This window comes from Bacillus rossius, chromosome 2 (genome assembly GCF_032445375.1).
Source record: "Bacillus rossius redtenbacheri isolate Brsri chromosome 2, Brsri_v3, whole genome shotgun sequence".
Classification (NCBI taxonomy): Eukaryota; Metazoa; Arthropoda; class Insecta; order Phasmatodea; family Bacillidae; genus Bacillus; species Bacillus rossius.
The window spans coordinates 122,922,403-122,936,994 of record NC_086331.1 but is presented as its reverse complement, the minus strand read 5'-3'; the positions used below and the strand labels follow the sequence as shown (position 1 = coordinate 122,936,994).

The window sequence follows — 14,592 nt, the reverse complement described above, 5'->3', positions numbered from 1 at the left end:
CATTTCAGCAAATCTCTTAACAAATATAAAAGGTTTGTGTAAGTATTATTTTACATTAATCAATAAAAAGTGTATGTTTATCCTACCTTATTATTATTGTTTTTGTTATTAATATTCTCATTGGAAAATAAAACTAAGAAGTTAAGAGGTAGCATTAAGTTACAACTAGTAGTAGGATAGAGGAGTTTCAAGTTTTTTTTCTCTTGCCTGTAAAATTTGCATTCAGGGATTTATGAAGGTTTGCAAATTAGACTGGTCATATATGTCATCAAATGGTTAGTCGTTTGTGGTAAGTGAATAAGTAAACTATAGCTATCAGTTATACCTATTTATGATTGCTTTTAAAATTGAGTACTTTATTCCCTCTGATTCTGGAATACTCAGTAGATGTGGAAGCCTTTGAAGTCAAGGAAAATGGTGCTTCTTGGTTAATTAAAAATGATAAAATAGGTATATTCTTTTTGAGCACAGTATCCAAGTCACTTTGCTTTCATTTCAACATCCACTGTTTACACCTTGATAAGTATTAAGGATTATTCGGTAACTAATCATATAGTATAACTATCAATGGGTGAACATTTTAGAAGACCATACAAAAGTAAGCATGGTTGTAAAGGAGTGGGTTACTTACTGAGTTTCATCCTTCAGAAAACTAAAAACGACTTTGAATCATTAACAACATCGTAATTCTTGCAACCAAGCATTGCACAAACCTTTCCAGCCATATTAAATAACTACAACTGGACAAACTTGGAAAAAACGTACTTTCAAAATACCTAAAATAACCTTGTCACAAAGTTGCTAATGCCTTAGGATTGGCGATGCTACTAGAATGTGCTGCACAATGTATCTCATGTTTTATTATCTGTTATTTTGCCATACTACAATATTTGGCTTTATTTTAATACTTTTTGTGAGTATTTGGGAAAACGTATCCACCACAAATGTAGTTAATGTGTTTATAATATAGCACACGTAAGCAGCCCAAGTATAATATTAGTAATAAAGTTCATAATAAATTTATAATTTCTTTTAGCTATTTAATTATTAGAATTTAGAAAGCGTTCATCCAAGTTTGGTGGTAATATATAAAATATATACTTGAAATGCTAGCAGACTCTTCATATATCTTTGAATGCTAAGTGGTAATCTGTGGGGTGAGAATGCTGCATCAGGTATGTTTGGAGACTCATGCATGTCTGGATTTGAATACTAATGCTTAGTTGGTGCCCAAATGGTTTTAAAATCCAACTGTATGGTAACACTACATTGCTTTTAACAATTGGGTGTAACACTTTGATGCCGAGTATAATATATTTGATTTGGATTTTAAGGTGAATTAAACCAACATGCAACATATAGGGGAGTGTTAGCTTCAAAACACACCTGGTCTCAGTCGCCTCTGAGTTGCTGGAGTGTCAGGACGTGGGTTCCAGTGAACCCTGTTTTGAGTTAATGTAACACAGCGCGATGGATCTTTTTTGGAGCAATGTTACGCCATAAAATTTTGAGTTAAACTTGGGAAGTCCGCAACTGAAATGTTTCCATTAATTTATTAGGCCTTTGGGAGCGATTGCTTGTCCAAATCACAAGTTTTCCAATGGCACAAGTCGTTCAAGGAGGGCCGAGAGGAGATTGCAGACGAACCCTGCAGTGGACGTTTATCAACATCCCAAATTGAGGAAATTGTGACGCGTGTGCTTGATTCTTTAAATTCTGATAGACAGTTAAGCCTTCAATTGATAGTACAAACTCTAAACATGACGAAAACAATCACTTATTACATTGTAACCGAAAATTTGAACATGAAAAAGGAGTGTGCCAAATTGGTTCCAAAAGTGTTGACCGATGATCAAAAGAACATGTTAGTGTTCCGGTGGCTAAAATTCTAGGAAACGCGTGAAAATGATCTTAATTTTTAAAACTCAGTTATCACCAGTGATGAGTCATTGATTTTTGAGCAATGAACTAGCGAAAAAAAGGCAGAGTTCAGAGTGTCACACTCCAGCGTCGCCCTGCCCGAAGAATGCACGTATGAGCAAGTCCAGGATCAAAACCATACTCATGGTCTTCTTTGACATCAGAGCCATTGTCTACCATGAATTCTTACCTACTCTACCACTATGAATGCAGCTTTCTGCCTGGAAGTGCTAAAAACACTGAAAAGAGGGTCGCGCACTGCCTAAGCTACATCAAGAATGCGCGGAAACTTAATCAGGACAACGCGCCAAGCCACAGCACCTTCATTGTCAACGATTTCTTGACCAGGACCCACACTCCACTGGTGCCCCAGCCTCCCTACAGTTCTGACTTGTCTCCTCCATTTTTTTTTTGTTTTCTCGCTTAAAAGGAGCCCTGAAAGGGAAACATTGGGACACAGGCTCATGTTACATCGGCTCTAAAAGACATTCTGGAGAAGGCCTTCCATTATGTCTTCCTGCCTGGAAACACTACTTCCAGAAGTGTATCAATGCAGGAGAGTGTTATTTCGAAGATTATTTTCTAATTGAACGAATATTTTCAATAAATGTCTTTTTTTGATTTTGGTGGCATTACTTAAGGAATGCACCCTGTAAGTATCACTTGCAGAATTTTGAAAATATTTTTTTACTTTAAAATTTCAGAATTTCAAGAAGACCTAAGTGAGATGGAAAATACATCAGAAAAAGGAAAACTTTCTCTGTCTCAAACAGCCAATCCAAGACAACTTATGGAACTGAAGGTATGTTTTCAATATTAGTTTACATGGTATTTATTTAATTTAAGTACAGTATTAACAATGGTTAAGTACCATATTTACCTGTAGAAGGGTCGCACCTATAGTTTTTGGCATACATATCTAACATTTTTGCCGTAAGGGACGCCCTTGAATAATGGTTGCACCAAATATTGGTCTTCAGTAGAGTTCCACAGATAGAAGTGAAGTCTTTATGTTCTGTGTCTCTGCTTATCGGCACAAAGGAAATACAGCACTGGTGTTGACCCTCTTCCTTTGTTGTCTGCTTTATTATACTTTATTGCTGAGGAAGGGAATAATGCAGCAGTCCTACGGACACTTATATTCTCCCTCCTCTCTTTATGGTCCTTTTTATCCTTCACCTAACAAAAAGACAAAGGAAAAAATAATTTTTAAAGTGAAACTTCTTTGGTTGCTATGAGAGAAATTTCAATGCCGAATTTTAATGCGTTTTCATGAAACATTATCGTCAAACGTTTCTGACATGAAAAGGACAGAGAATAAATAGGTACTTGGCCAAAGTGATATAAAGAGAGCACTATGCTATATACTTTTTGGGCTTGTTTTTATTTTCCTCTTTGTGCAATGATTTGTCGCCTGCCCAAAAACAAAGTACTGATAGAAATTGATGAATGGTAGAATAAGATAGAGAGTTGGTGCATGCCCTTGTTTCAGAAAATAGATATAGGTATCCTGTACAGTCAGCTCTGAATGCCTTGAATTTTATATTTGCTACCAGTGTGCTCGCGTTCCTCATTTTCCAACCAGCAGTGTAGAGACAGGTGTTGAGACAGTCCCTGCATGTCCTGCATAGGTAGCACTATCTGTTATGAATTTAATATTCATTCAGAGATTTTGTGTGTTCCAAATGGCAGAATTGTTTGAAAAAACAGCATCACCCACAGTTTTTTCTTTATGGTATGGGTTTTTCAATATAGATTGTACTACTGGAAAAAATCTTTAATTGTACTAAAATGGAAATAGATTTCTGTAGCTCTGGAAAAAAAACCTGATATATATATATATATATTTTTTTTTTTCCAGTAGTACAATCTATATTTTTATTAGCATGTAATGGGTGGAAAACCCTGACAGTCATCGCAAACTATCTCCTTGCTTGCCTGTGCATAGCCGTGACACTAATGCATCACAAGTGCTGGCCAGTCAATGTTGTGTGAAATGACATCCCTGCAGGATGGCCACCCAACCAGCCATTCTGGGGAATCTTGAATGAGCCATGAATATTTATTTCCTTCGGGAAATCAGTGAGAATCCTGTGTATTTTCTGAAGCCAACTGGAATTTTTATTTTGTGTAGCAAAATCAAAACAGCTTTGTTTAAAAACTGAATCATTATACAGTAGAGCATCCTGTATCCGTAATTCTACTTACCGGAATTTCTACTATCCGGATGTTTTCCGAGAGTTAAAAAAAATTTACAAAATTTAAAAAAATATATATCTTTTTAAATGAATTATAATATATATTAATATATATTATTCCCGCGGAAGTAAATACCGATTGTTTGCGCAGTTAAGGCCCGGCTAGTCAGTCAGGGTGCACTTGATTTTATAAACACTCAGCAAGTTATGATGGAAGCCAAGGCTTCCGGTCTCGCGACTGCAGTGCATGGGCGTCGAGCGCACATCAGGAATTGGCGGCAGCGGCCCCGCCTACACGTGAGCGCGCCGTGATAACGCGTTGTAGGGGAGGGGGAGTGGTGTATTGTGTGCGTTCAATGTCAGTCTTGCTTGTGGTGCGCGATCGCTAGTATGTACGTTCCTGCAGACACGTGATGTTTTCAAAACATAAACTTCCTGGTGATGAGGAAAAGAGTAGTAAACGAAGGAAAAAAGTTCTTACCATTAAAGAAAAGGTTGAGATTCTCAAGAAACTAGATGCTGGGACTTCTGTTAAAAATCTCAGCCAATCGTATGATGTCGGCATTTCGACGACTTACGACATAAAGAAACAAAAGAATGAACTGTGTAAATTTTATTCGGACAGTGATACGAAGAGAGAAATTGAAAACAGAAAAACAATGCAGGGTAGTAAATGTAGCGACCTTGATAATGCTCTTTATCAATGGTTTCGTTTGCGGCGAAGTGAAGGTGTTAGCATTTCTGGACAGATGCTGATAGAACAGGCAAAAATGTTTCATGCCGAACTGAATCTAACATACGATTGTGACTATTCGTTAGGGTGGCTTCATAAATTCTAAAAACGCCATGGAATTTCTTTTTTCAAAGTTAGCGGTGAAAAGCTTTCTGCAGATACAGCGGCGGCGGAAAAGTTTGTTGTTGAGTTCGCAGAATATGTGTTGGACAACAACTTAACAGCAGACCAAGTTTACAATGCGGACGAGACTGCTTTGTACTGGCGTTGTATGCCTCGAAGCACGCTGTGCACTGCAGATAATCCTCACAGCGGGATGAAAGATTCTAAAGACAGATTGACCGTGCTTGGTTGTTCAAATGCTGCCGGTACCCACAAGCTGAAGCTACTCGTAATTGGCAAAAGCTTGCGCCCAAGGGCGCTAAAAGGTGTTAAAGTGTTACCCGTTGAATACCAAGCTACAAAAACCGCGTGGATAACATCTGCAATAACCACAGAATGGTTTGACAGTTTTGTGCGCCAGAGCCGGCAACACTGTAACAAGATAGGCTTAGACCCGCACTGCAAGATTGTCCTTGTGCTAGACAACTGCTCCGCGCATCCTGCAGCTGAAACACTAGACAGGGATAATGTTTCTGTCATGTATCTGCCCCCTAACTGCACTGCACTAATCCAACCGCAAGATCAGGGAATATTACGCTCCCTAAAATGTCGTTATCGCACGGAGTTCATGAAGCACTTTTTATCTGATCTGAATGGCGGCAAAACAATCTCAGAAATTAAAAAGGAATACACCATAAAGGAAGTCATATGGTCACTAGCTCGTGCATGGGAAGGTATGCCTGCGTCAACATTTCACAAGGCATGGTTTAAATTGTGGCCGACTTTGGTTTATCGTGACGAGGTTCATGACAAGGGAAATGAAGCCGACTTCAAAGGTTTTGAACAAAAAAACGTGAACGAACTGCTGGAGTATGCCAAGAACATAACAAATCCAGAACTAGAAGACTTACAATTGCAAGAACAAAACATTGTGGAATGGTTTTGTGTTTATGATAATGTTCCCGTTGTGCATCACTTTTCAGATAAGGAGATATTAGACTCTGTTAAGTGTAACAATGACGACGGAAACAATGAAAGCAGTAGCGATGAAGATGAACCACAGGAGAAAATCTCGCAAGATGAGTGCCTTCACCACATTGAACGATTAATAGCTGGCCTAGAGCAACGAAGTTATATCAACGACCAGCAAATTATGCATTTGTATATGCTTCAAAAACAGCTGACTGAAGAGAAGCACAAACGTGTGCGGCAACAACGCATTAGTGACATGTTCAAAAAAGCTCCTGTTTCCACACCTGCTTCAACTACGAGTGAGAACATTGACGATCCAACACCTGGCACCAGTGGCACAAACGTAAACAGTTACGTTCAGAGTGACAGTGACAGTGATTAACTTTAACTTCTCCTGTCTTTCACAATGTGTGACGATTTAGGTAATTTGTTGTTTAGCTTTTTAAATTTAAATTAATGTGACTGTTAAACAATGTTTCTTACACACAGACAATAGGGGCCGTATACAGTGATTATTTCAATGCAGTTTATCTAAGTTCTAGGACATTATTTTTTATTCGCGGGACATGTGTAGCCTACAGTGAGTCATGGTAAGTGTTTTTTTTATTTGTAATGTACCGTACCTAACTGTATCATGTGTTATTATTTTATATTTTATTTATTCAACATGTGGATACACCATATCACTGTACAAACTGTATGTAAATTACGTAATTGTAACACAATTCATTGAATGTCAAACGTCTCGCCTACGTCTGCTTGCTTCGCGCGGACATCATGGTACAGTCACGTAGCTGTAGCGTGCTTCTAGGCAAGGTCTGATAAGCGTGCCCGTGGCAAGGTCACACCACCGGATGTAGCTGTCATCACCCTACCCCCACCCCCCTTGCCGTCCTCATCTACAGCTACAGGATGTTCACAAACTTCGGGAGCAATTTTTTTTTTCAATTAGGGGGCCTTATAGTGAATTTATACTTTCCAGAATTTTCTACTATCCAGAATAGTCTAAGTCCCGACCATTCCGGATACAGGGTGCTCTACTGTATCACATTTGACTGCTGCTTACTATCTCATGCTCCGTATCAGTGACAGAGATGGAATCATCCAGGAAACATGCCTGTAGCAAGGTTTCTACTTTCTGGTGTTTCTTTTCTTCTTTCTCCTGTTTTTCAATATCCGTAAACAATCATAATCAGATGCAACACTATGTTAAATATATTGTGAAAGTTAACTGTAAGAGACATTCCTACCTAAAAATGTTGATCAAAGCAGAAGCAGAATTTTTAATTATTTTTATTGCTGAGAAAATTAATTCCTGCCATATATTGGAATGTTTGGTGGGAAACTGCTTACAATCTGTTTAAAAAAAAAAATTATTCAAGGTGGTATTTGAACTAGTGACCACAGGGGTTAGAAGTCAAGAACCCTGCAATTGATATTCTCCCACTGGTTCTGGCTTTAGTTAAGTCAGCAAAAAGAAAAAAATTCTAGTTATATGTCTTACTATAAACCTTAAATTTTGTTTGCTTTTAATGAAGTTTTTTGTTTGAGACATCATGCAAATACTCTGGTAGCTTTACATGTAAGAATGAAGAACTGTGTGAGATTATCCAGTAAGAGACTGATGACAGGCATGTCATAATGTACTAACAAGGAGAAAAAATTGGCAAGTGTAAAACGAGGAAGTGCATTGTGGTACAATGTTCAGCCTTCTAAACAGGCGGTGGCACGAGTAGTTTTACTTTGACTTCTGTTTTAAATAGATTTAGTTTTATTAAATACTAAGGCATATCAATTTAGGGTAGTGTAAATACTACAAGAATATGATCAAACAAATTTCTTTGCCATTTCTTCCGGTTTTCTTGAATTTCTTGGAAATAAAATAAGCTTATTATACGGTTCTGTAGGTGTTGCGGATAGTTGAGAGTTGACTGTATTAGGATCATTGGCTTGGTGTCTTCACACCCTTTTGAGCAACAAGCAGAGAAATTTTTACTAGTAATGAAAGCTAGTTGACAACACCATACATACTTTACATAAATTATAGAATAAATTTAAAATCCTATTCGCCTTTCATAGTTCTAAAATACTTGGTTAAGCATACACATGCACAAATGTATTTTATACTCCATTATCTCACAGTATCTAAAAATAATTGCCATGTTGTTGCATATTATTGAATTATTTAAGATAGTCCTCATACGCTGAGGAAGAAAAGATAATAAGTAGTAAACTAGAAAACATGTGCATGTTGGTTAATAAGTGTGTGTTGTCGTATTTGAATGTATTTATGCCTTTATATATGCTGTGTACTTATTTAGTGTATATTTATTTGCCTTTTGTTCTAGATACCATCGGAGGAAGACTTTTCTATCATAAAACTCATATCAAATGGTGCTTATGGAGCTGTATACTTGGTAAGGTTGAAAGAAACTCACCAGCGCTTTGCAATGAAAAAAATTGCAAAAAACAAGTTAATGTTACGCAACCAAGTAGATCAGGTATTTGCAGAGCGTGATATCATGAGTTTTACAGACAATCCATTTGTCGTTAGCATGTACTGCAGCTTTGAAACGAAGGTAAGCATGCCAATCAGTTAAGCTTCATAAGAGTAGTCAATATAATTTGACATTTTTTTTATAAGTTATTGTTATAAGAAGTATTTGTATTTTAGTTTTATAAATGAATATTGTTGAGCTTATTCTGTAACTCTTGCTAAACACTTTCAATAATGTTTTTATGACTGTTCTTACATTCTGATCATTCTGATTCTGATCATGATGATTAATATGATTGATTTAAAAATGGTAGAATAGTGAAATTCAGGGACACTACATAGCAAAAGATTAAAAACAAAAATATTTTAATGACTTAAAAATGCACTAAAACATGTTTGTTAATTTTTTTCACAACCAAATTCCTTAGAATATTATTTTAAAATAATAATATTACCATCATCACATTATTTAAGTGTTAACAGGTTCTGTCAAAAAAGAGTTAACCATTATAGCCTATTTGGTAGCTTCAATTTTTAGCTCCTGAAACTTCATATTTCTCTATTTTTTGAGATTTTCAGTAATTTGTATCCATATTCTTCTCTGTCCTTGCTTTTCATTAACCTTTCTTTCAATTATATCACTCAGTTAATATGTTCCTTCTCATACCTTGTCCAATCCAATTAGTTTTCCTTCGTAAAATGAGATTGTTTATTTCTTGTATTTAGATGTATTTTATTATATTAACTATTCATTAATTATTGTTATGTGCTGCAAAAGGATATAATGTGTACACTCTCTCTGCTACTACAGAAGCACTTGTGCATTGTGATGGAATATGTGGAAGGCGGTGATTGTGCAACTCTTTTGAAAACCATGGGTCCCTTGCTGCCAGATGTGGCCCGCTTCTACTTTGCTGAAACAGTTTTAGCTGTTGAATACCTTCACAGCTATGGTATAGTTCATAGGGATCTGAAACCTGACAAGTAAGTTGGTTTTTATTTATTTTGGCACAAAACACTTGAGCTGAGTAATCAGATCACATACTTCCAATTAACACTCTTTCTGTTTGATTCCCTGATTTTTTGCTAGTTGGAACTTTGTTGACATTGCCTTGAGCAAGTGCATTTTCCCAGGGTACTTCCGTTCCCCCCCACCAATGTATTCTGTCACTTCTCCACCTCACTGTTTCACCTCTCATCCACCTCATAATATTAATGGCGAAAATACGTTAAACATTCATATAAATTCAGTTTCTATTCACCTTATTTTCTAAAACCTGCTGCTTCTACAAGTTGATCCAGAAAATTTTTGTGAATAGTAAAATACCTTGAAATCCAATGCAATCCATTTCACAAAAAAAGTGGATTTTTATTTTAATGCTCTATTTCCAAATAAAATTAGCTCATATTTACGTATTTAAATCCTAGTTATTCATGAGTTTTTGTTGTTATCTAAGTTAAGTAAATAGTTTTTTGGTTCAGCAATATAATAAACACAATTTCTGCTAATTTCATCTGGAATCTTAAACCATTATTTACTTTTTTATATATATATTTTTGAGTCACGTCTGTTTTGTCATACATACATACATACAGCAAGAAAGCTGCTACTGTGTCATATGGTGTGATCGATTGTAACCATAAATTTATACGCAGTTGAAACTATGAAGTTCATTTTTAATGGCCTCCACAATGGAGTGTCCGTGTTTTATGTTTTGTAATCCATGGTTGTCAGTGTTTATTTGTTTATTTATTTTTTTCATTTCTGGCACATGTGACCACAATATTTGGTGTGACCAAATAAATACAAATAATATTTCATTTTCAAATTTGAAATGGCAAATATGGTGTTTTTTGAACTGTTCACACAATTTTTCCGTTACAGTAGTGATAAAAACTTTGAATATGTATTGTATATTTAAAGCACTGCTTATTGTTAATGATTTTGATTATGAAGCCCCATTAATATATCAAATAAGGTATTTATATCACACAAATGACTTAACTTCAACAGTGAATTTTGGTATACGACAAACTCATGAGGAACTATATCAAATATTCATAAGGAAATAAATATTCGTTGTCTGGAAATGTTAGTATTAAAAAATTCTAATATTCCCACAGGTCTAATAAATACCCTTGAAAAAGTTTATAAACACAATTTCTATAACTAATGTTTACAATGTTTTTTATTTTTATGTAGCCTTTTTTTCATCCTATCAATTTTTTTTGCATGGTGCGCATGCTTCGTCAGAATTCACTCTCATAATCTTTTCATAATATGCCTAAAGATGTATAACTTCAAAAACATAACTGTTGATGCCAAGTCTTAAATCCTTGTTTAAGTTTTCATTTGTTTGTTATAATTTAGTGTGACTTGGACAGCACTGCACTTAAAAATATGTACTTATGTTATACATTTTTAATTACATATTCAATTCTTATTTTTAATTATTTTGTCAAACAATTAGTGTTTTTGTGCCTTTTTTAATGGTAGTATTTTTTTCCTTTCAGTCTGCTTATCACAGCTCTGGGTCATATAAAACTTACTGATTTTGGATTAAGTAAAATGGGTTTAATGTCATGTAAGTACATTTTTAGTACATTAGTATTGTGATTAATATTTCTAATTTTTCATAAATATGAGATGTTTATAGATTATAGTTTGTATTTGAAATTAATCATGGTCATGTGTTTTTGGTGCATCTGTATGTGTCACCTCAAATTTTTTAAGTGGTTGTTTCATGCAAAATCAGCTCTCTCGTGGTAAATACATTTTAATGTAAACTTTCTTATACTGTAGCTGTGCTAATTTTTTTTATGAAAGAGCTTTAAATGTAAATATCTGAGAGATTTTGATAAGAATACAATCATAAAAATCTAATGATTTTCTTTGTAATATAAAAAATTAAATAATATTACTCCTCTTAGTATACTTATATGGTGGCAAAATAATTTGTGTTGATTGGGATACCTTATAATATTAGTCCTCCTGATGTAATCCTTTTAATATTAGCCCTGCGATGTAACCATTCTTAGCATTATTGGTATGGTGGCCTCTCTTTAATCTGGCGTTCTTTGGTTTGCCACATTTTGTCAGTGGTGAATAAAAGAATTTTTATAATTTTAATTTTATAATAATTATATATATCATTACTTTTTTATGAACTACATGGTAAAATGAAATCTATCAATATTTATCTATATCTTACGTCAATAAAATTCTTAACGTTCTCTCATGCCATTTAGAAACTTCCCTGATAGTTTCAAGCACTCTCTCTTTCTCTGTATGAATCAAGCTATAATTAAATAGCTACCCCAAATAAATATCTAATGTACAAAGTCCAATTTTCTGCATGAGAATTTTTTTTTTGTAATTTGGCATTCTGGTGAAAACAGATCTAACTGTAACAAGGTTTTTTTTTTTTTCATTTTTTTTTAACAATGAAAATTTTTGTGTTGGATCTATGTTCGGGGTAACTATTTAATTTTTACTGTTACCATAAATCACTGTAAGCAGGTCAGTTGCCGGCAGATGTGTGCGCACGCGCTCGTCATACATTTTAGTACCGAGTTGATCAATGTCACTTATAGTGTACGAGAGTCAACATAAATTTTTCTTTTGCTGATCAACCTGAATTTCTGTGGTTTTTGCCGCATAATGATAAAATTACTCTAGATACTGTACAAGAAGGCTCCATGAACATCTTTAAATCATCTCCCAAAAAGACTGGAACAATATAAACCATCAGTCAAAATCAAGTTTCCATGGATACTTTAAAATTCAACAAATTAATTAGACCTTTGATGTTACTTTGTACAAAGGTAGATGAATTCTAAAGTGACATTGCTTATTGACTCAAGATCAGAAACTAAAGAAATCAAGCATGATCTAAATGTAATGAAGCAAAATCTTAGAATTAAAAATGAGTCTGATGTTTCATACAGTCAAATGTCTAAGCATATGTCATGTATCAAGAAACCTGATCGCCTGGAGTCTCCGGGTGTCACCGGTGTTGATGGTCTGACCTCTGACCTACTTTCCATGCAGCGGAAATTGTGCAACATCATCAATAGTAAAAACGAATAGCGCATCAATGAACAAGGTTTCGCTCGTGCAATTCCACAACCAACGTAAACCGTGAGCCAAAAAAAAAAAAAACAAAAAAAAAAAACTACCAATGACCGAATGAAAACTCCTATGAAAGTAGGTGAAGTTAGAAATATTTGAATGCTGAAAACAACCACCAAAGAATGTACAAAAAATTATAAGTTCTCTGTATAACAGGTTTTGAGCCATCAGTGCTAGAGCAACAGGTTGTCAATTATTTCACTAATGAACTTAATATTTCTCATGTTAAAGTGGCTAAGCTCCACACCAAAGACAATACTATGCTTTGTTCCATATATTTGTTCTGGAAGAGGATTTTAACAAAATAAATAATATTGTCTTTTGGCCCAGCAACCGTTTAATTAGCCCCTTTTACGGGATACTGCATCAAGAGCAAATTGCCAGTACAAACACATGAAAAGATGTTCATGAAAACGTCAGCAATGTCAGCCAGATGCCTTACGCTGTCACTGCCCCAGTATCATCACTCTCCAAAGAAGGGCCTGGAATAACCCTGTGATTAGGAGTCCGGCAAATGCCTAACCTCAGGGTGTGAGAAATAGCTTACTAAAATGTTAGAGGTCTAACAACCAAATCTACAAAAAATTTTGAAAATCTCATTAACACCCAATATGACATTTGTCTTATAGAACTGGTTCAATGATAGTATCAACCCACACTATTTCACAGATAATTATTTAATTCTTAGAACTGACAGGAAACTTACACTTAGAAAGATGGAAAGAGGTGGTGGTGTGTTAATTGCAGTCAATAAGCATAAATTTTAATCAGTACAGTCTATCTATAACTATGATTACCCTGGAATTCAAGTGGTTTGGATTAAAATTAAAACTATTCCAAATAATTTCTTAACATTAGGTAGTATCTATCTTTCCCCAAAAAACAACTCCTAATACCATTGCTATGTATATTGAAGCCCTTGAAGATAAACTTGCCAACTATCAAGATAATCTGATAATACTTGGTGCTTCAATGTGCCTGGTATCGATTGGTCCAGCAATCATACTCTCAGTACTGAGCATGCTCAAATCAAAGGCAAGGCACAGAATTTACTTGATTCTACCTCAAATATGGGTTTATTACAGTAAAATAAAACACAATCTTCCAAAAACTTATTGAACCTTTGTTTTTCAAATTTGCCACAAAGTGAAGTAGAAAAAGCATCTGAAATACTTATCAAATAAGACTTAATCCATCTTGCCCTATCAAAATCTTCATCCATGATATTCCCATGAATGACAATCATAACTGGTCTGATTTCTACAATACTACCGATGTGAATGCACTAGTTGAACCGCTAAGTATTTGCTTATGTGACAAAATTAATTATTTCATCCCAATAACTTAAAAAAAGGCCTCTAAACATCCCCATTGATTTTCATGAGAATTAATTAGTCTTAAAAAAATCATAAACTTTACTAAAGAATAAACACATTCAATATTATACTTAGTTTTCGCATTACAGAAAACTAGAAAAAAACCTAATCAAGGGAAATAAAGTACGTTCGACACAAAGGATAAATAATAATGTCAAGAATAAACCAAAAACAAATGTTGGCAATTTGTTAAAATTATGAAAAATGTAGGGGTGGGCGAAGCTTCGAAAGTTCGAATACGAGTCGAACATTTCTTATATGAGAATTTGTACTCGAAAAAAATAAAATTATTTGAAGTTCGAGAAATAGAAAAAAAAAATTCAAGAGTTTTTAAGCTAATCTTTTACTATACATACATTGCCTAAAAGTTAAAGAATGCCTACGATCAATAACGTCAACTTGGAGTTAAATAGCATAATGAGAAAACACATATGCTTAGCCTAAGCCTATATGCCTGATCATTGAAACTAACCTCAACCATAATACAAATATGTTCGTTATACTTTGTTCAACTTACGCTGGCTTGGAGTAAAATAATTGTCAGTATCGTATTTTTCTGAGAAAATGGCAAATAGCAACTCCCAATGAATTATTTTCATGTTTAGAAACGTGCCAGATTCATTCCCGACTTCGGTATTAGTCTTAATCTCCCCCCACAGCAG

General features: G+C 34.8%; 1 protein-coding gene across 5 annotated transcripts in view; it reads left to right on the top strand.

Moving 5' to 3' along the window:
- The window catches only part of LOC134529735 (microtubule-associated serine/threonine-protein kinase 3), a 115,055-nt gene that overhangs the window by 52,005 nt on the left and 48,458 nt on the right, over window positions 1-14,592 (top strand). For all 5 annotated transcript variants that reach the window (XM_063364120.1, XM_063364116.1, XM_063364118.1 and 2 more), the window contains exons 12-15: window positions 2,625-2,722; window positions 8,274-8,504; window positions 9,234-9,406; window positions 10,937-11,007. In XM_063364120.1, the coding sequence (XP_063220190.1) occupies window positions 2,625-2,722; window positions 8,274-8,504; window positions 9,234-9,406; window positions 10,937-11,007 (573 nt within the window). The remainder of the gene's footprint in view (window positions 1-2,624; window positions 2,723-8,273; window positions 8,505-9,233; window positions 9,407-10,936; window positions 11,008-14,592) is intronic.